At 44.5% G+C, this 22131-nt stretch overlaps 1 protein-coding gene across 11 annotated transcripts in view; it reads left to right on the forward strand.

The window, feature by feature from the left end:
• The window catches only part of macf1a (microtubule actin crosslinking factor 1a), a 192973-nt gene that overhangs the window by 37909 nt on the left and 132933 nt on the right, over positions 1–22131 (forward strand). The window contains exon 1 of one of the 11 annotated variants that reach the window (XM_027286538.1): positions 16085–17054. The exons of the other annotated variants lie outside the window; for them this stretch is intronic. Within the exon in view, the coding sequence (XP_027142339.1) occupies positions 17000–17054 (55 nt within the window). The 5' untranslated portion in view covers positions 16085–16999. Of the gene's footprint in view, positions 1–16084; positions 17055–22131 lie in introns of those variants that run through there. 11 annotated transcript variants of the gene reach the window in all.

Below are 22131 nucleotides of genomic sequence, written 5' to 3' on the forward strand. Positions count from 1 at the left end.
GGGACGTTTAATGAGAAGCAGTTTGCCTGTCAGGAGCCAGATGGCAGTCACCCTCTGCCCTCCTCAGATTGTGGATATTTTTAAATAAAGTTATGAATATTGAATTAGCGCTGTGGTGAGCACAGACTGTCCCCTTTTTTTTTTCGTGGGTGTCTGCACATCTTGTGGTTTGTCTGAAATCAGGTCACCTCGTGGGTGAACGGGTGCTCGTAATGTTTATTCAGCCATGGACGCTGCGCGTGCCTGTATTCATGTGGCATCAGTAGACCGTTAGTTCAAGGAACTGCAGGACGCTTTCGGTGCCAGTGGTTTTTATTTCTGAGAAAGAAATTCAAAGAATTCTGCCCGGTTATGATTTGTAACCGTGTGTCAAGGTTTTCCCCCACAGAGCTGCGTGCAGCCAGCAGACTTAATGTGAATATGAGAAACGAAAACCAATTTTTGTGTTTCACGGTAACCCATGGTAACCGTGAAGACACCACAGGTGTGTTAACAACAGCAGCACTTAAACAACTTATTGGAGGTATTTAAATTTGACTCTATGAGCAGTTGTTGGTCCTGAAATGTTCTTTGTAGAGACATTCCAGTGAGTCCTCACTGGAAGCTGCCAATCAGACGCTCGGATTGGACTATCGAGGCGGATTCATGGACTAAACTCTGAGACTCCACCTGTTGTGTTCTGGCTTTGTTTATTTCATGAACTCAGCTTCTAAATCTGAGTCTGACTCTTAGTTTATGCTCAAAACGCTTTAATCAGTGAAATAAAACGTCATTTTCTGATTGTTTCACACAACCCTGGTCCTGTCTGAATCCAGTGTAGGTGTCGGAGAAGACACAATGTCACTGAGCGTGCACAGTTTTGTGCGTGCACGCTGTGCCACCTTCTTCTTACCTGTACCAGTTAAAAATCCGACATCCAAAATGTAACACACACACACACACACACACACACACACACACACACACACACACACACACACACACACACACACACACACACACTCTCACTACATTTTTGGGTGTATTAGCCAACGTGTCTGTCCACAGTCTTCTCTGTGACGTCCAACATAAACAGCGTGTTTTGCAGCCTGGTGATGATAAGGCGACATGTAAATTGAGCTTCCATATCTGCTTCACATTTACCTGTCAGACTCTCACACTGCGCTGTGGTTAACAGTGGGACAGCAGCTAATTACGCTGCAGTAGATTCATAAAGACTCATCATGCTTTGGATCGAACTGCGGCATCAAGATGAGAGGAGACGACCACGCAGCGTTTAAGTGCAGTATTGACACTGTGAATACTGTCCTGCTGCCTCAGGCCACATCAGGCTGCAGGTGGTGTTTGTCCTGCACTAAACAGAGGTTACATAAGTGCCGCCCTGAGGAGGAGAGCCGGACGAGATAAAGTCTTTTTAGGAAATGTCCCTTCAAGCATCAGAGTGATGAGTCTGACCATTGACCTCTGTTTGTCTGTCTGTGTGTGTGTTTGTCTCTGTGTTTGCGTAGCAGAGTAAGTTGGAGTTGCATCAGTTTGGCAACGTGCAGAGTGTTTGGTGTTGTGTGTGTTCTGGTTTCAGATGCACCGACTGACAGTTTTCTAATGAGCTGTCAGTCAAACTCCTCTCCTCTCCTCTCCTCTCCTCCCCTCTCCATCACTCACCACCTCCTCTCTGTTATTTACCTGCAGAGTCGATGTTCTACATATATTTACATCTTTATGTGGTCATCATCACTGTCTTACTGACCTCAGACGTCTAATTGCACAATAGATTTTCAGAGCCTCTAAACATTTTATTAACTGAATTTAAATTGATGATCTCGTGGAGCAGTCACAGCTGAATTATTAAGCATGCCTGCTAACTTCAGAAGAAATTCACACACCGTCTTATCATAATAACTTCTGAGAAAAACATCAGGTTGTCACTTGGTAACTAAAACCATCACAAGCTGTGAAATGCCATCTGAGGGCACGGACGTGTTTCCTGGGGAAAACCCAGAAAATACCTGCGAGAGAGACTTGAATGAAATCACTTCCTGTCTGTGTGTGAGCCTGAAGCCTCGGATGTTAGCAGAGTGCTCTTCTTAAACTTCACATTAGATGATGGTGAACTGTAACGCCCCATGAGTTACTCACTAGGTGCTCTGTCGGTGTAAAGGTTGCTGTTTTGACACGCCGCCCATGCTGTGCTGCGTTTATTTTGGGAGAAACTCACACATGGTCTATTTTTGTCAAGCAAGAAAAAAGAAAAGAGTGTTTGTTCATAATTCGAGCCGCCCTTTCCTTCCCCTGTACGTCCACCTTCAGGTGGCTCACAGTAAAGTTTAAAGATCAGACCCAGCTGACAAAAGTACAATTTAATTTAATAGTTTTATTATTAGATTTGTGTTTATGTGACATATAAACCTCTTTAATGACCGATAAGTCGTAACACGGAGGCTAATAAACGACTTTGTGTGATAAGATATCACACAGAACCTCATGAGCAGTTTTACTTTTAGATCGATATTTAAAAAATATTACAGTTGCTTTGTCAGATAGTTAGTATTTCACAGCTAATGTGCTTCAACTTTAATAACTGTAATAACATTTTTATGATGCATTTTATTCACATTCCTGCCCTTATGTTGTCAGGCGAGGCCCGAATCATGAATTCCTCTTTGTAAGCCCGACTGATAACGTGACTCCGTGAATGAACCGCTTTCATATTAAAGCCATGCATCACACATCACAGGGACACTATTTATATCGACGTATGGCCGCGATCTGTTCTCGTTTACGGACGCCTCTTTTCTTCTGCGCGCGGCGGGGAGGTCAGAAGCCGGACTCAGCTGCAGAACAGCTGCTGGAGATCTTCAGTACGGTGGCAGCTCGACGAGTTCTCCGGTCGAAGGGCGTTCGTTTGCCCGGCTCGCCCTGCCGGCCTGCTGTCACACCCACACACATGCATACAATCACAGGCCTGTCTGCAGCGAGAGGGCAGCAACTCAGACACACGACGGCTTCTCCGAGTAATTAGGAACTTTGGTGTCAGGCTTGCAGCTTTCAGCTCACTGGCCTGATCCAAACTAATTGCAAACATCAACAACAGTAGATCGTATGTCGTATGTCGACTCTGGTGGAGCATTTTCTGCCGTTTGCTGCGTCTGTGTGTGTTTTTCCCGCTGACAGTGAAGTATTCTTGCTCCACTGGGCTCCTCCAGGTCTCAGGGATGAGTGAGCATGCCGGCTCCAGGCGCTCCATTCCCTTATACTGGATCAGCGTCACCCTATAGCTCCTACAGAGACCCAGTTCTGCTGGTCTCCAGAGATTTACGGTTCCAGCAGTGCTGCAGGGATTTGTTCGGTATTCTGAGGAGGGGGTGAAACTGGTCCAGCACTCTTTTGGAGTGGGTGGGTGTGAGCAGAGCCGAGATCACAGCCCTCTGCACCGGGCGATTTCCCCTTTCACTTTGTTCACATCAATAGGGAATGAGAAGCAGGGCAGAAGAGAGAGAGAGAGAGAGAGGGAAGGAGAGAGAGAGAAAGGGGGGAGGAGGAGGTGAGAGCAACAAAGGCCAAGAGAAAGGAACAGAGAGGAGGAGGAGGAGGAGGAGGGCACAGAGTGGTGGTGTTTGTCCGAGGCGAATGAATGAAATCTTTATCTGCTGCTCTCACATATCTTCTCTTTGGTTTGATCACTTTCTGTATTTCATCCCTCACTCTCTCTCCTTCTCCTCCTTCCCTCTCTATCCATTTTCCCTCTCCTGAAAGAAAGAAGGAGCTCCCTGACCTCCACCAGGGGGCTGAGATCAGGGAGCTCTTTCTTTCTTTCTTTCTTTCTTTCTTTCTTTCTTTCTTTCTTTCTTTCTTTCTTTCTTTCTTTCTTTCTTTCTTTCTTTCTTTCTTTCTTTCTTTCTTTCTTTCTTTCTTTCTTTCTTTCTTTCTTTCTTTCTTTCTTTCTTTCTTTCTTTCTTTCTTTCTTTCTTTCTTTCTTTCTTTCTTTCTTTCTTTCTTTCTTTCTTTCTTTCTTTCTTTCTTTCTTTCTTTCTTTCTTTCTTTCTTTCTTTCTTTCTTTCTTTCTTTCTTTCTTTCTTTCTTTCTTTCTTTCTTTCTTTCTTTCTTTCTTTCTTTCTTTCTTTCTTTCTTTCTTTCTTTCTTTCTTTCTTTCTTTCTTTCTTTCTTTCTTTCTTTCTTTCTTTCTTTCTTTCTTTCTTTCTTTCTTTCTTTCTTTCTTTCTTTCTTTCTTTCTTTCTTTCTTTCTTTCTTTCTTTCTTTCTTTCTTTCTTTCTTTCTTTCTTTCTTTCTTTCTTTCTTTCTTTCTTTCTTTCTTTCTTTCTTTCTTTCTTTCTTTCTTTCTTTCTTTCTTTCTTTCTTTCTTTCTTTCTTTCTTTCTTTCTTTCTTTCTTTCTTTCTTTCTTTCTTTCTTTCTTTCTTTCTTTCTTTCTTTCTTTCTTTCTTTCTTTCTTTCTTTCTTTCTTTCTTTCTTTCTTTCTTTCTTTCTTTCTTTCCCCCCTCGACTGTGGAGAAAACAGGAAATTCCCAAATAATAACTCCTCACTGTTTATTTATTTATTTTTTAATACGGCCAAAACTTCTCAGCTGTGCTGCTGGTGTAGAGCAGCTGAATGTCGTGTAAAAGTGCTGTGTCATGGGATCTGCTGCTGCTGCTGCTGCTGCCGCTGATGATGATGTTGGGCCAATAGCAGACTAAAACAGGGACTCTGGAACGACACCGTGAATCTAAACTCGTATTTAAAAGGCAGAAATCAGATGTGTTCTTGCACCTTTACTGATAAGACGAGCTTCACGTGAGGAAGTCTGGTAATTAGATTTCTTTTTCGAGGATGTCGAGGACGATTATGACGGGATAAGATTTGTGTCTTTGTGGAGCTGAAAGTGAGATTTAAAGATTGAAAGGTTGCCACAATCCTGAGTAAACGCTGCTCGCAGGACGCCGCCATCCTCTTGGTTGAACCCTGAATAAATCCTCCCCCTGTGGGAAACCTCGGGACCCCACTTCAGCTGATTTCTAAATGAGTCTTGGCATTAAGAGTTTGCTCTGAGGTTCATTAGTGTTACATAACGGACACTGACGCTGGGAAAACAGTCTCTGCTGCAGTGCGTGCACGTAGGCGCTGGACGTGCCAGAATGGTCCACAAACGTCGCAGAATCGACTTCAGTCTGTGAATGGAGGCACAAACAAGCAGCTCTCTTCATTCATACATCCCACATACTGATGGTCTGATGGTAAACAGGCAGTAACTACACCTTGTTTTTAAAGGTGTGTGATCAGTCAGAGGAGAAAGCTGTGCGTCGGAGTTGTTAGAGGAATGCAGGAAGGTGTAAACGTTTTTGTAACGAGAGCTGCTGACAGAAAGGAAAGTAGTGTAGAGGAATGCAGCCCGGCCACAGATATGGCTGCTTAATTGTTTTACCCTGTAATGTATATAAACTGTATGATCCAGGGGAAAATGGAGGAGAGGAGATCGATGGAATATTTGTGGAAGAGATTATAGGCATTTAGTGAAAGGAAGGAGGGATGGAAGAGGTAGTAGAAGAGAAATATGGGCAAGGAGGGAGGGACTGGGAGTAGCAGGAAGGGCACAGGGAGCGAGGAGTTGAACAAAAGGCCTATTTTGGTGCCATCCGCTCTGCAGCCTCATGTAGCTTTCTCCTCCTGCAGCCGCCTTTGTTATGTCTGAGGGTGAAAGCCATCCCTCATGACTCGCTCTGAAAAATGTGGCTGCCTCACAGCCACGCTGACGCAGTGGTTAGACACATAATGGCTTTAACGTGCTTGTTTTCAGAGCGTCGCCGCGGCCGCTTCGCCGTCCGAGGTTACCTTACATGCTGGAATGCAGCAGCACTGCGGGGACTGCGATCTCCACGCAGACTCAGATTCCTTCTGCGCTCCGAACGCTGAAACCAAAGCTACCGAATGGCTCCTGAGGCGAGCACAGTTTCCTGTACGCCACATACAGCATATTAATAGTGGCCTCTGCTGAAAGTGCATATTGTTGCTCCCTGTGCTGCACAGTGGAGACGGCGTGGACAGCAGAGTGATCACTGCACTCATAAAAGCTGCATATCAGAGGGGAGTGCGTTTAAAGATGTAGATGTATGTTCATGAGGTCTGAGCATCTGATTGGACGTCGGGCTGCGATTTTCCGAAAGTTGGATTCGGCTCGAGTCACTGCGTTTCTTTGTCAGAAATTCCTGTGAACCGAACTACTGCAACCAAAACGCACTGGAAGAACTGACATTGTCACCACAGCACCGGCATGAAAAGATTTTCTTAAAGTTTTAAGAGCTGTTTTCAAACCTGCGATTGAGTCCAGGTTACAGATGTGAGGGGAAAGAGAGTTCCACAGTTCGCCTGCAGGCTCCTACACTTCCCATAATGCAAATCAGCCTGGTGAAAGCTCTTTCAAACTTCATTCCCACGTTATTTTTTTTTAACGTTTGTTTGTTTTTGTATTTAACAGTTTTGCATTTAAACAGGAAATACAGACCATATTGGAAACACACTGTACTACAGTACACTGTTAAAACACACAACACATGACATCGAGGCTGCGGGGAAGTTGATGATTGGTGGGTTAGTCATTCTGTGTATCGGCAGATGCCGCGGAATGAAATGCTTCCTCGTACTCACATGAGTGATGACAACTTGTCCAGATATTTCTTAAGTGAGAGAGTTTTAAACAGGTGTGTGTGTGTGTGTGTGTGTGTGTGTGTGTGTGTGTGTGTGTGTGTGTGTGTGTGTGTGTGTGTGTGTGTCCAGTCTAAATTCTTCCTCACGCCTGGACACAGCAGAACAACTGACGGACGCCCTACCCGTCCCGCCGTCGTCCTCTGGTGGCTGTGCGAAGGCCGCTCGTATATTTTATATAGCGGGAGAGCCGTGATGATGGATGTGACGTGAGTGAGCGATGAACAGGGCGTGAGGTGAATGTGATATGTGTGTCACATGTTTGCCAGTTGTTGCAGTCTCTTGTAGCCCACCTGTCTCTCTCAGGCACACCCAGTCTGTGATATTCCAGCTTTTTGGGGAGGGGGTTTCCATACCAGGTCCAGACATATGTCTCCTTTCCTTCATCTGACCATTCTACAGAGCACTACAGACGAGTGTCCCACCCCCCTTCAGCCGAGGAGACTCACCCTTATCTCCAACAACAGGAAGTGATCGTACAGCAGCAAGTGTGTGTTGAATTTATGAATTTACAACCCACCAGCAGAGTGTGTTGGAGTTTTCTGGGTTTAAATATCACTCACACACACAGTGATCACCATGACTCCCTCTATGCTCTGCTGCCTCCCCCCTCCTCCCCCTCCGCCCTGTGTTCCCCAGCTGTTTGTGGTTTCAGGGTGTGTCGGGGGTCTGCTGGGGTGCAGCCGTATCGGTATTTGAATGTTGCGCGTTCTGACTGACTGCTGTCACATTGCAGGGCGTGGACGCCTCCTCATGCTCCCTTCATCTGAAGTGAAATAAAAGATTAAATACAATCAAATAAATCCAGAGAAACACAGATTAGTGTCACATTTTGAATTCGGCCTGAGTGAATGACACAGTCCCTTCGTGCTCACACTCTGGAAATAGCTGCTGCTTAAGGCGTCACTTCAGTGACTTATTAAGAGAGGGGGACTTCTGAGATGCTGAGCGCCATCCTGTAACTCCACTGAGCACGTTCTGCAGGGTGTGACCAACCGAACACGGACAAATATCTCTCCGGGGCTGGTAACTTAATCTTTCTGGCCAGCCGTTATCAGTTTTTTTTGGAGAATCCTCCATTCTAAAAAAAAAAAAAAAACACATTGCACTTGGCGGCATAACAGTGAAAACGGATAAATGTTGGCCGGCGGAAGAAGAAGAAGTGTTGGCTTTCTTTCCTGGGCGTGACAGATTCCCACAATCAAATGATGGCTTAAAGAACGAGAGACCGGCGATATGAGAGAGATGGAGACAGGAAATAAAGAACCAATCTGGTGCTTTTTGTCGTGAATTTAGTGTAAATGTTGCTGATATGCAGCTTTATTGATTAGTAATAAATGAATCAGGAGCTATCTTGATGATAATAATAAGTCATTTCTCTTCTGACTATCTTTGGGTTGTGAACAAAACATTTGAGGACGTCACATTGGTCTTTGGGAAGCAGTAGTAAACACATTTCACCTTTTCTGAGCCAAACAACCAATCGATTCATCGATAATGAAAATAACCGTTAGTTGCAGCCTTATGCGAATGTAATAGCTCATGTTATGTGGCGTCCCTCCATCCAAACTCTTCTCTCCACCTCTGTTCCCTCGCCTCGCTCCAGCCTGTCCATCCTGTGCCCTGTGTTCTCCACCTCTAACCCTCCTGTCCTCTCTGGCCTGTAAACGAGTGGTTATTAATTACACTGTCTAATGAAATGAGCCGCTGGCTGACAGTGCAGGCTCTGTGTGTATTCATGCTTATTCAAACTCTCCCACCTGTGCTCTGTTTTACCTCCATCATGTGAAGCGAACTCGTGTTTTTCTTTGTCATGTGTCTCTGACTCTGTTTATCCGTCTCAGCAGCTCCTTCCTGCTACTGTTTAAGTGATATAATTCCTTCGTGCTTCCTTTTAATCATAACTGATGAATAATCACATTCGTGTCTGTACAAGCTCTTCCAATCCTTCCATTTACTTTTGGCATTGGTGCACGCTGTGGGAAACACTCTCTGCACAGCTCCATTCGGTCCATTAAATTCCTCGCGTGAATATACTGACGCAGTTTGATGCTTTACAAACTGAAGTCATTTTTAGGACTAAGGAATAAGGAAAGATACAAATCCTGGAAGTCTGTTGTTGGAAGCACAAAAGGTGAGGCACCTTATCACAGCTGAAATCCTAAATTCCTAAAATGTTTTATAAAATGAGACGAGCTACATCTTCATCTGCTCAGAGAAACAATTATTATAGTTATTTGTTGCAATATTTCTTCACCGCGACAGGGAAAGGGGAGCGTTTGTTCCATTTCTGTTTGGAGGGATGTCCACCAAAAAAAACCCAATGACCTGCAGCGGAGACGTTGAACTGGATACAACTTTTGGAAAAATGCAGCCCGAGAGCTTTGGTTGAGCGACATAGACAGTGAATGAGAGTGAGCGAGTGCCGGCATCGATGAAGCGGATTAATAAAAAGATTGTTTCACAGCGGTCGTTCCTCTCGTGCAGTTTCTGTTGAAATAGCAGCTGCGTGTTTGGCGTCACGTGATGCAGCATCAAACCGAACCTTGTGATTCCCCTCGACGATCATTCAGTGCTGACCGTGTTTCTTTGAAGCTCTGAAATATGAACGTGTGAATATTTAATAACACTCAGCTCGCACGGCTCGGGAATTCCCAGAGACAGCGGAGCGTCGCTGTAGTTCAGACTTTCATCTTGCTGGACACATGGACGCCATTAAACACGCATCTGTCTCCATCATCCACTCGAACACTTACTGTATCTCTGCGTCAGACACGACCTGCTGTAGCTTCATCTCATCACATTTTTATGCGGTCTAAGCATAACCCCAATCTGATTGCAATATTTTTTAACATTAAATGAAGCAATTTCTCACATTTGGGAAAAGAAAATCACTGATCAGCATCTCGGTGACGCCTGCAGTCTGAAAATGCTTCAGTGGGAAGTTCATTTCTCGCCGTGGGAATAGAAGCATTACCGCAGTGTGCTTTAGATAAGAGATCCGCCTAAAGTGAATTTATTTAAGTGCAGTTTGGTTCTGATTTAGCTCGGGTTAACTCGCCGCGTGCGTCCACTTTTCACATTAGCAGAATGCTGACTCGTGCCCTCACGCTGCTGTGTGACCATGATAGCATTAACACTTATCAAAAGGAGAACCTGACATTGTCAGGTGGCTGCCTGGTGTCGGCGAAATGCTGTCATGGGTTCTATGACGCACAAAGATCTAGACTGGGTTAAAGTGTGTGTGTGTGTGTGTGTGTGTGTGTGAAGGACAAGTTTGTCCTGTCTGTCTCCGAGTCTCTTAAACAACTGTGCAATTCAATCCAGAGCGAAGCACTCGAGCTATGTCCATCAGACAGCTGTGTGTGAGACAGCGTCTGCTGCATGTGACCTCTTTATGTGGAACGCCATGTTCAATATTCAACAGAAATATCACCGTCGAGCTCCCGTCACAGTTAAATGTTTCGTTATCGCACACAGTGAAAACACGTCTGTCTGTTATTTATCGCTTCTTCTTTCTTCCTTTTGTTCTTCTTCGGCGTCTCTCTCTCTCTTCATCTGTTTGACAGCGGTCTTCTCTCTCTCCGTCATCCCTCTTTCCCCTCCCACTCACCCTACCTACTCATTCATTCCCACTCTCCGTCTCTCATCCACATTATCAACTTTTCGCCCACCTTCTCTTCTTCTCTCCGGCTGTAGGCTGATGTTTAGACGTGTGTGTGTGTGTGTGTGTGTGTGTGTGTGTGTGTGTGTGTGTGTGTGTGTGTGTGTGTGTGTGTGTGTGTGTTTCACTGGGTTTATTTTAGATCCACCTCGACTCTGCCTGTCTGCACCGCTGCGTCACACACAGCTTACCTTACAGCAATGCTGTTTTGTTATTATCAATGAGCACGTATAAAAATCCAACACTGGAAGTAGTCTGATTACCTTTGTGGCTCGCTGCCGACGCTCGGAGTCTATTTGTTCTGTTAACAAGAAGACAAACGGCTGTTTCTGGATCAGTGACGTTAACCCTTCCACCGAGCAAATATTGCATCCTTTCTTCCACTCTTCCTTCTGGTCTCTAAAAAAAAAAAGGAGAAACATCAACTGCAGATAACAAGCCATGAACAACACGTCCCTCCATCACATCCGCCCTCCCTCTGCTCCACATTTAAGGCTCAGATGGAGATTCTGATTGATTTATTAAAAACAGAGCAAATAAATGACATTTATTTCTATTTTACAAGATCAGATGCAGCAGCATGCAGCAGCAGCAGCAGGCTGCAGGAGAAAATGTCAAAGTTGAAACATGGATGTGTTCCAGCCTGCAGCTGCTGCCGTGCTGCAGCTCATTTAACGCTTTGCGAGCGGACTTGTCGAGGCCTGCAGTTCCATGTGTGGGTTATCGTGCCGGAGCGCTTCCTTGCCATTGTTTGTGTGTTCTGAAGCATCAGTGTGAGGCTCCACAGCATCTTAAGAAAGACACGGTGTCTGCAATGTTTGTCTGACTTAGCGGCTGCATTCATACATTGGCTCGTTGTGTAATTTACAGGTAGCTGGTGAAGACCACACTAAGAAATATCAGTGAGTTTTATTTAAAATATGCCACTTTCACTTTTAGTCACAGCTGCACTGGACATTTTAAATCGCAGCCACCGATGAGAACGCTGCGTTCTTCCCTCTGTGTTTACCTCCCTGTGAGTCCGTCTGTGTCTGGCTCAACTTGATGTTTTTATTCTTCTCTCTGCATCACTCGGCTTTTTCATTTCTGTCTTTTCATCCTTCTCAGGGTCTCTCCATTACTTACCCACCACGCTCTCTTTACTTTCTTTTACTGTCACAGTTCTGTCTGCTCACCGAGTCTCTCTCTGACACATGAAGACACAGAACTACTTACTGTGTCTCTTTCTTCTTCTTCTTCTTTACAGTTTTTTTATTCTCTCCTCTAATTATTTTTTGAAGAGGATTATTAATAACACATGCCTCACATACTTGTGAAATGCGTGGGATCTAAAATCTGTGATGTAACGGGGAACTGATGTGAAATAGTGTGAGCGTTTTCTGTGCAGCACACCGTGAGAGCATGAATATTAAAGACTAACAGCTTCTCCTCGCTTAATGCGGACCTTCATAACTGGACTTAAAACAGCAGACGTGTGTGTGTGTGTGTGTGTGTGTGTGTGTGTGTGTGTGTGTGTGTGTGTGTGTGTGTGTGTGTGTGTGTGTGAGTGTGTGTGGACAATCTTGAGATATTACATAAGCAGAAAATAATCTGAACCTCTGAAACTCCGCACGGTGAAACAAAGACTGAGAATGACTTTTACATAACGCCTGTTATGATGTGACAAATCAGGTGACTCGGCCTCAGGTGACTGGAGCCGTTGTGATTGAATTCATGTGTCGGGGATCATTTGACTTCGTGTCTGTACTCCCTCGACTGTACGCAGCATAAACACTCCTCCAGCCGTGATCAGCCTGATCTTAACACAGATGTGACCGATCCGATACAAATGATGTCCTCCTCATCCCTTTGAACTCCAGCTGTTCTCCTCCTCACATCTGCTTTAGCTTCATTTATGTCTTTAACGTCTCTTTCTTTTCCCGATTTAACTAACTTCACGCTACGTTTTGTGCTTCGTCACTCCTGCCTGTCGTGTTTTTTTCCCTCTCCGTTCTCAGTGTTTTTATCTGACCTACATGCATCTGCAGAAATCAGATTTGTCAAGAAATATGCTGCCTAGCTCTGCAGGAAATTATAATGTCCTCACCTTCTGACATTTTGTTCTCACTCAGTCCAGTTTAATTTCTCTCTCTCTCTCTCGTGACAGTGCTTAGAACAGAGCCAACCAGCTCACGACTCTGTGGTTTCCCCCGATGAATGCTCCTTTGTTTCATGTGTGTCTCTGAACACTCCCAGCTCTCAGAGTCCCAAAGTTGTTTCACCTCCTCACCCTCCGACACATCACCGACCACCAGCCATCCAACATGGCAATCTTTTTTCTGATTTAGACTTCACTGTCGCCCCCTCGGAGGTTGTTTGTGTTGCTCTTAAACACGTGAGAAAATGTGAAACGCTCATGTTCGGCCTCCTGCTGCAGTTTCTCCTGATGACAGAAAGAAAGCACAGACTGTAGACTCTGGAATATGTTGGATGAGTTTGCATCTGATGGAGCCAAGTGCTGTCAGCATCGGCAAACTAAAAATAAACAGACCGAAGAACATCCTCAAGGGCGTTCAGAGTTTCTTATAAAGGTCGTAACAGGTGTGCAGAAAAATCTGCAGAGGGATGAAGTAAACAGACCCAACTGAGGAATTTGGCTGATGAACTGTCAATAAATTGATACTAATTAGTCACGCACTAAGTGCACAACGATAAAAATGTCTTTCCTGATCATGATCAGTTCATCTTCAGCTTCCTGACAGAGCTCACTGAACCACCTCTGCTCAGAGCTGCACATGGTTTCACTTCAGCCGAAACAAAAGCTGCTCGGCATCTTCGAGAACTGCTCCTCTTAATTTAATCACAACCCTCGCATCTAGTATGTTTGACATGCTCTGTGTTTGTGGTTAAAAAAATAAACATCTGCTGTAGTTGCCAGAATATTACCATAGTAAATACTTTTATTACAGGATATTAGTACTGTAAAATATCAACCTTAACTGTAAAATCAACAGTATTAATATTCGTTTATTAGAAGAAGGTTATTCTGTATTTATCACTGTCACCACAGCTGCCAGGTTTTTACTGTAAGAAGTTTTATTGCAGCTGTAAACGATTGTAAAATATTACGGTGTTTTACTTTAAAATGAACAGTCTCTAATCTGAAACACTCATTCACAATGTCGTATAAATACAGGTTTTGAAATATTTGAAATATGACTGTATACACAGAAAAACACAGTCATACTTCATGGCGTATCAGACGGTCTTTTGCTGTCGTGGTTCGGCAGTTTTTTGGACTCTTAGCTGACTTTGATGTTTTTAAAATCTAACCAGATTGTTCCTCTCGTTTTTCTCTTCCATGTCTCGGCTGCTGACTTCCTCCAAAAAAAGGTAAATACATCCATTTCTTTCTCATCGACCTCTCTCTGTGCTCTTCTTTGGCTACATTTCCTCTGTCGTTTCCTTCTTGGAAAAATCAGTTTCCTGGTGGTTCTTTCTTCCTCGTCGTCCCGGATGTGTTTGTTCTCGACACCTTTCTCTCTCAGTCAAATATTTGCCGCCGTGTTTTGGTTTGGTTGTTTGAAAGTTAACCGCTAACACTCGTGGATCAGTTCACAGTGTGTTGCTAGGCCCTCGGCCTCTTTCAGTCCAAAAGGAACGTGCGTAAAAACACACCAACAGGACCGTCGCTATGGTTACCGGTCGCACCACCACCTCCTCCTCCTTCATCCTCTGGGGTCCGGTGTGTGTGAAGCCTGAGGAAAAGTGTGTGTGTGTGTGTGTGAATCAATGTTTCCCTGCGTGAGTGCAGCGTGTCCTGGGTTGCCTTTGATGATGAAGCGGCTGCTGTTGACGGGGTCATGTGAAAGAGGAGACTCCCAGGGGAGCGTTCAGGATCGCTGAACAGTTTTCAACACTTTTTTTTGTCTGGATTTCTCAGGTTAAAAGAGTTTTTTTTTTTTTTTATAAAAGGGCTCGTCGGCTTTGAACCGCACCGTGTCTTTGTGTGCTCAGGATCTTTGAGGTGTGTGTGTGTGTGTGTGTGTGTGTGTGTGTGTGTGTGTTCCTATGATGTGGTAGCTTTTGCATACGTGTAGTAATTATAGAAAGTGTTTTCATATCTGCCCATGAAAGAGACAAACAGTGCATGAATGTGTGTCAGCTCAAACCCCCTGTGGGTGTGTGGGTAGGTGTGTGTGTGTGTGTGCGCAGTTAGTGTGTGAGGAAACAAATTAATGGAGGCAAATTGGCAGCTATCACCTTTTGACCTCTGTGGGTCAGGTCATTACCAGAGGTCATCGCAAATCCCGCTGGAAAACGCACGCACACACACACACACACACACACACACACACACACACACACACACACACACACACACACACCATTCATCTGTCCTATCGATCACTAATTACTCTGCTCTTCACAACTGTTAGCAACCACAGCCAGATTTCTAGGTGTGTGTGTGTGTGTGTGTGTGTGTGTGTGTGTGTGTGTGGCAGTACTGTGTGTTTTGTTACCTGTGATAAAGAGAGAGAGAGTAGGACAGATACAAATGAAATCTGAGAGGTTCATTTCAAGGAAAAGGACTTACTCTAAAGAACACGTCGCTTCCTGTCAGCATCGACATTTCAGATCTATTTGAATTTTTCATGCTGCACAGCCGAACGCAGCAGTGAAATAAAACGGAGGAAAGCATCGATGACCAGGTGACAGATCATGTGTCATAGACATAAACGCTGCTGTCCGTCCCAGAGGAGAAGCTCTGCCGAGTCACGTGGAGAACAGACCGTGACGTGACGGTGGCGTGTCCTGTGACGATCGACTTTTAAATGATTAACTTCAGATGAAAAGTTAAATCTGTTGTACAGTCGAGTTGTGACGAGTGACGTTAGATGGGTAAGACACTAATTAAAGTACAGTTTAAAGTATAAACGCAGTCCAACCAGCAGCTGTGAAAATATCGAAGGATGCACTCTGATCCAGCGTTTGAGATATTCTAACCAACAAGTGTTGATTTCCTGTTAGCTCACTTTCTATTTCCTGTTTTCATCTTTTGTCCTCTGTTTCCTCCGACCACGTGTCGACCACCGTCACACTCTGGATGTAAAATCCACTCACACGTTCACTGCTGCCGCCATCTTCTTCCACAACACACACTCACATTTCTCACAAGTGGCTCTGAAGTCCTGAAGCGAAGGAAGCCATTACGAGTATTTGGAGTCAACCTGCTGGTTGCCATGGCAGTAGACCTCATGTGGCCTAATCTGCCCCTCTGTGTGTGTGTGTGTGTGTGTTCAGCTCTGTCCTCTCTCTTTTATTCTACCTCATGAAAAGGTAAACAGCACATGGTAAATAATTACCTGGCTTTAACACACACACACACACACACACACTCATAGGGGGTGTTTGTAAGATCCTTAAAAGTTAATTTAATATTATTATTATTAAAACATTATTATAGAAAACATAACTCAGAGCTGTGTTTGCCTTTTTCAGAGTCTGAGTTGATATTTTTTAGATAAAACGATGAACATAACGGAGAAATCAATCAATGAAACTAATAGTTTCTGGTGCTCAATTTAGTTTCTGTGTTTCTAGTGTTATATCTTATTTGTCATCTTCTATTCTTTGAAACTAATTAATAAAACTAATTAGAAAAATAAATATATTAAATCTAAATGTAAACTAACTTTTCAAACAAGCGTAATCTGCCTCAATAAAACAGAAGTTAAAAAAGAAAGAAAGAAAGAAATTAATAGTTAGATTTCACGATAAATGTGATCTATGCATCGATAAACTCTGCAGCAGCGTTTGTTTCTCCAAACTTACAGCGGTGACAGACGAGTCAGCTCAAATATCGACATTAGTCGACGAACACGTGCATGAGATGATGGCGAGAGACAGATTGTGTCGTAAAAATTAGTTATAACAAAAAAGGAAAGTGGGTGTTTAAGAGCTTTCCTCTCGCCTGCTGCTCTGTAATCTGCTCCAGTATGTTGATCCAACAGGCAGCTGAAAGCCTCACACACACACACACACACACACACACACACACACACAGAAAGAAGACAATGTGAAGAGTGTGTGTGACAGTGATCCATAAACTCCACTGTCAACATACCACGCTGCTTTAAGAAAAGAAAAAAAGCACAGCTGAGTAATAGAAACACGCCTTCTTCCTCCTCTCACACACACACACACACACGCTGTCGCTCTAGACGCGAGTCAAACACATGTCTCTGGCTCTGGCAGTGACATCACCCGCCTTGTGGTCAAAGTCCAGTTCCTCTATCCGGCTTAAAGCTGCTAACACACCGCCGCGCTCGGAGCTACCGTAAGCAGCGACACACTCGTACGCTCGGGCGGAGAGAAGACAAGAGCGGTAGAAGAAGAAAAAGACATGACGGATTATCTACGTGATTTAAGGATGACTCCTGTTTGACAGCCGGGATCCTGCGGGCCTCCACCCTCTCCCCCTCCTCCCTTCTCTCTGCTCTCTTTTCACCTCCTCTCACCACCTCACTTACACTCGTTTCCTCGAGCTTTCACGATCACCTCCTTCCCTCAGTTTCCTTCACTTCTTCACCTCTTCTTCTTTGAATCATTTCTCTCTCTCTTCCCCCCCCTCGCTCTCTCTTCACCGTGGGAGGGAGGGATGAGCTCCACGGCTGCTTACAGGCAGTTCCTCCAGGACCTGGAGGAGAAAAGAGGTCGGTGCCCGCTTCAAACCTTGTCACCTGTCTGTTTATGAGCCTGTTGTAATTATATAGAAACAACCATTAGATTAGGCTATCAGGGAGTTAAAGCTCAGGATCTTTTCTTGGACGATTGGGGCGTGATGTTGCACGTGTGCATGCTGTGAATCAGCGTAAACCACACTTTGGGTTGGGCCTCAAATAGATGTCATACCTGCTCATCAGGGATACTTGTTTAACTAGATGGTATGTGTTACTACCTTGAGACCAGGAATGATTTTCCAGTTTTCACTTTAGGCTCGAAGAACCTTGTTCTGAGGCTGCAGGGGGTCTTTGAGTTGAATCTATCAAAGAGGCTGAGTGATCAGAGGTTTTATGGATATTAAAAATCAGTTTGTTGGTTTAAATCCCTCAGTTGGCTTTTAAAGGACTGAGTCGTCTCTTTATTTCCACTGAAACAGTTTAAAGCTCCTGTGTAACAAACCCACCAACTTTCCTGTTTGTCTCTGTGGCATACGTTACGTATACGCGTGTGTTTGCTTACCCGGCTCCTGTGTGATGCCCAGATAAGATGTAGGTCAGTAGAAGGACGAACAGCTGCCTCCTTTCATACTAGCGAACATGAATTTCCCCCTGAATGCATCGTCAGCGCTTCTTCAACACATTCATCTGTTAATTAGCCTCAGCAGATAAACTGTCAGATGTTGCTAATTGTTTATGTTGGCGTCTGTCGTGGCGTCAATGAGCCCACACATGTTTGTGCTTTTTGTCATCGCGGACACTCGATCCTCACAGGCGAGAAATCAGACCTGTGTGTGTGTGTGTGTGTGTGTGTGTGTGTGTGTGTGTGTGCTCAGGAGTAAGAGAAATGGTTTGTTGAGGTGTCAGGTGACGTGCAGGAGCAGCCAGAGATGCTTCGCTTCAGCAGCTGTTATCACGACGGTCAACTGAGCGTGGCATAAACCGGACCCTCGGCTCTTTCTGGAGTCAAGTTCTTCCTGAAAAGTGTTTTACAGACTGGCGTTTGTTCTTTGAGATGCTAACACCATAAAATATGGTGTAATATCCATTTCGAGGCAAAGATTGAGACATTTTTTTGGGTGAAAAGTTATTTCTGCTGTGAAGTTGTGACATTTGAACATGGGGACTTATGGAGACTGACTCAAGTGGACGTTTGAGGAGCTGCAGTTGTTGGTACTTTACAGCCGCAGAGGTTGCCGCTTGTTTTCACCATCTTTCCTCTCAGCAGTCTGAATGGATACCGTGTCTTTACGTTCATGCTCCCACATCTGCAGCACAGACTGAAGCGTCTACATTACATTCTTTCTTTTTTACTCCACTGCTACACATGTAGCCGGTGGACATTTCTAAACATTCTCCGTGCTTGCGTACACGTTTCAGTCTCCGTAAAGCGACCTCTGCTCTGCCTCTCCAGACGAGCTCCGTCTGCTCTTCACCTACCTCTTTTCCTTTCATTGCGAATGTGCTTTGTTTCAGCTTAAATGAGATGCAGACGCTCGCTGGTTAACGTGCAGGGAGCCGAGGTGAAGGTCTCACAGGATAATGTGAATTAATTCTAGACTGGGTCACACTGCATGTGTAACTGTAACCCTATAATAAGTGTAAAGATCATCAAACCTCTTGTCCCACTGTCAAGGCTATATTCAAATTTCCCCTGTGCCGTCTTTTGTATCTTTTGTCTTGTAGTTTTACTACAGCCATGGCCACACCTGCTGCTACTCCTTGTGGTGGTGGTGGCGGTGGTATTATGTGGCACGGTAGATCCCCCACCACCCACACGCTGCTCCAACAGCTGCTCCGTCTGAGGCCGTACAGCCGTAGATGTCAGGCTGAATCAACTCCAATCTCCCATTTAACCCCTTAAATTACAGCTGAGGTTAAACTTCCTAACCGCCTTTTAAAGCCAGCGGGGGAAATGTAATCATCACAGGGGTGATTGGATTATTGAACATCGGATTGAATGAGCTTAATATGTGTGGGATTCAAACATGAGCATACAGGGAAGGAAACTTTCAAAGTGAGGTTTTATCTTCCAGTTCTCGATCACACGGATGCAGAATAAACTTTAAAAAGTATTTTAATCTAATATTGCTCTGGTGTTCTCCCTCCGGCTCTCTTTGTCTGACCACCCATGAGGCCTGCAGCCCCTCTGCCATCTGTATCCACTCACATCTCCTCTTGTGTCCCCTTAACCTCAGCGAGGGGCCCGGGAGCATGTTTTACCTTTTGAAATGAACTAACAAGTGCACTTCTCCGGGCCGTCCATTGTTTCCCACTGTGTTTATCTGCCGTCACCTGCCACGGGAGACTAATGATCCGACGATGAAGAGAAAGAGAGCCGGTGTGAATGGGATTGAGGCGGCGCATGTCCGAGGAGTTTGCTCACAATTTGTTTAAGGCGGAGTGGCTGTCAGCTTCTTTTCTTATCTCTCATGCAGTGCTCACTCTCTCTACCTGTTGGCTGCAGTCACATGGCACGAGCGGCAGACACGACGGGCGTACCTGCACATGCTTCACTGTTTTCCTCTCAGAGTTTTTTGTGTTTCTGTGCCAGACCAGATCTGGGTCAATGCCCCCGGTGCTAACAGCTGCGAGTTCATGAACCAAGGACTCAAAGAGCCTTTGTTGTCTTCCTTATATCTCACTTCTGTTAAAATAATGCTAATTAACAGCCAAGTTAATCACCGGGAAGTTTATCACACTACTTTTATGATGATGGATGATGGATATATGAGTGCATTCTGAATTTGTTGATTATTCGTCAGGCAAAACAAGAAATTTAAAGGTCCAGTGTGCAAGATTTAAGAGTGTTTCTCTGCAGGAATTGAATATAATATTAATAAGTATGTTTTCTTTGGTGTATAATCCCCTGAGAATAAGAATCATTGTGTTCACTACGAGGTGGAAATAAATCCTACACACCGGACCTTTAAAGACTTTGAACTTAAATTCAGTCATTGCATGTTTGTTTTTTTTTAAGTTAGTGACTGTCGTGTCACAAGTCTCTGTTCTATTCTTCGACTTTCTGAATGGAGAAGACGCTTCGTGTGACAGTGAGTCATTTATTGCACACGTTAAGGACGTTGTATGTTTGCTCATTGTTTACGCATGTTTCCTGAGAAACTCAAGAGTTCCTGTCACTCCTTATAGCCACTGTGCCAACGCCCAGTCTTGAATCATTTCCCTACACATTAACATAAACTGTTGCAGTTTGAAAGTGTTTTTTAGTTTTTTAGATTATTAAGCCTTATTTCTGATAGAGACAGCTGGAGAGTGACAGGAATGCGGGGAGAGAGACGGGAAGATGCGGGAAAGAGCCGCAGGTCTGTTTTGAACCCTTGGCTTTCGCAGCGAGGACTGAGCCTTCACACATGGGACGGCTGCTCCACCAACTGAGCTAAACGCCGCCCCAGTTTGAAGGTGTTTCTGAGGCACTTTACTCTCAGATCACATGAAAGTTTAAAGCATAATAGGAAAGCTGTGGCTCTGTGGCAGCGTTTCCTTCCTCTCCTGTTGCTATTTTGGTAAAAGCCGAAAACAACCTGATTCATGTTAACCAAGCACATACAGCTAAGACTGTAGTTCAGGTCTGATGGTGGAGATGATGGTGGACCAAACCCTCCTCCATCAGTCACATACAGGAGGCCTTTATTCCAACAGTGAAAAGTGTTAAAAACTAAGCTGCCATGTGTGGTTGAGTTCATAATAATCCGTCATATGAGTTGTTTTTGACTCACATTAGCTCCATTGTTGTCATGAGTTTGTCTTCTGCCGACACAGTCATGAGTACAAAGTTGTTTTTGAATTGGATTACCTCGGATCGGAGGGATGAGCGTGCAGATTATTTTATTTTTTTCTTTGAGGTTTTAAAAACACATTTTCTGAGCGGCACCCGTCTAACGTGATTATGAGCGTCGACGTCACACCGAAGCGGTGCCATGCTGCGCACATTACCGTAATGAGAGGGAAGGTGTCGGGACGTGTGTGTGTGTGTGTGTGTGTGTGTGTGTGTGTGTCCAGAGCGGAGACGGACGAGGCAGCGCAAAGTGTGTAAAGTAATCATCTTGTTTGGATGGGAGGTCCACCTGTAAGGGACAGCTGGCTGATGAGAGAGTGTGTTTTTGAAGATGAGCACAGCAGGTAGATGAAGTGTGTGTGTGAGAGTCACTCCACCAACATGAATCCACTGGGCTAACCCTTACAACAAACACACTCTCTTACACAATGGCACACATCACACATGTTTCTCACCTCTTGGACGTACACAACAATACTCCTGTGTTATGTCTGTCTGTCTTTTCCAGAGCCTGAACTGAATTTTTTTTGTGTAACCAAGAGTCCAAAACACAAAAATATTCAATTTATTATTGATAGAAAACAGAGAAAAGCATCAAATATTTAGACTTGAGGAGTTGGAACGAGCTTTTGTGCTTGATAAATAAGTCAAATCCTTTCAATCAATTAATCAGATACACACACACACACACACACACACACACACACACACACACACACACACACACACACACACTTCACCTTGGCTGCTACCTCTCTCCGTGGCCGGCGGCCTCAGATCGACAGACTGCAGCCCGTCATAACAGACTGTTGGCCCGTTCGGTTTCCATCCTCCGAGCTCCGTCTCGGTAAAGCGTCCACTGTAAAACCACAACACCCCAAAATGTGACTGCTCTCACCATCTGAGAGGACTCAGCGGTCTGTGTGGACGTTCAGCTGGCTCTGTACGTTGTTTTATCTTAAAGTAATTTATGCAGGAAAAACATTATCTCGACTTTAATGCTGCGGTTACTGCTAATAGCTTCAGCAGAGCAGAGGTGAAACCACCGTACCCGGAATAAACGCTCCAAAATTCCCCCAAAGAAGTCATCGTACGTCTGAGTCAGCATTTCAAAACTTGTTGCAGACAGACTTTCTTGGATTTTGTATATGCCTAAGTGTCTTTAATGTCCTTTTTTATTATAAATATTAACTAACTGGCTGCACATTTGCCTCAGCGCGTGTGCTTAATGAGGTTTTTATTTTCCAAGTGACCTCAGTGAGAGAGCTGCACCAC

The sequence above is a fragment of the Larimichthys crocea genome, chromosome XIII (assembly GCF_000972845.2).
Source record: "Larimichthys crocea isolate SSNF chromosome XIII, L_crocea_2.0, whole genome shotgun sequence".
Taxonomy (NCBI): Eukaryota; Metazoa; Chordata; class Actinopteri; family Sciaenidae; genus Larimichthys; species Larimichthys crocea.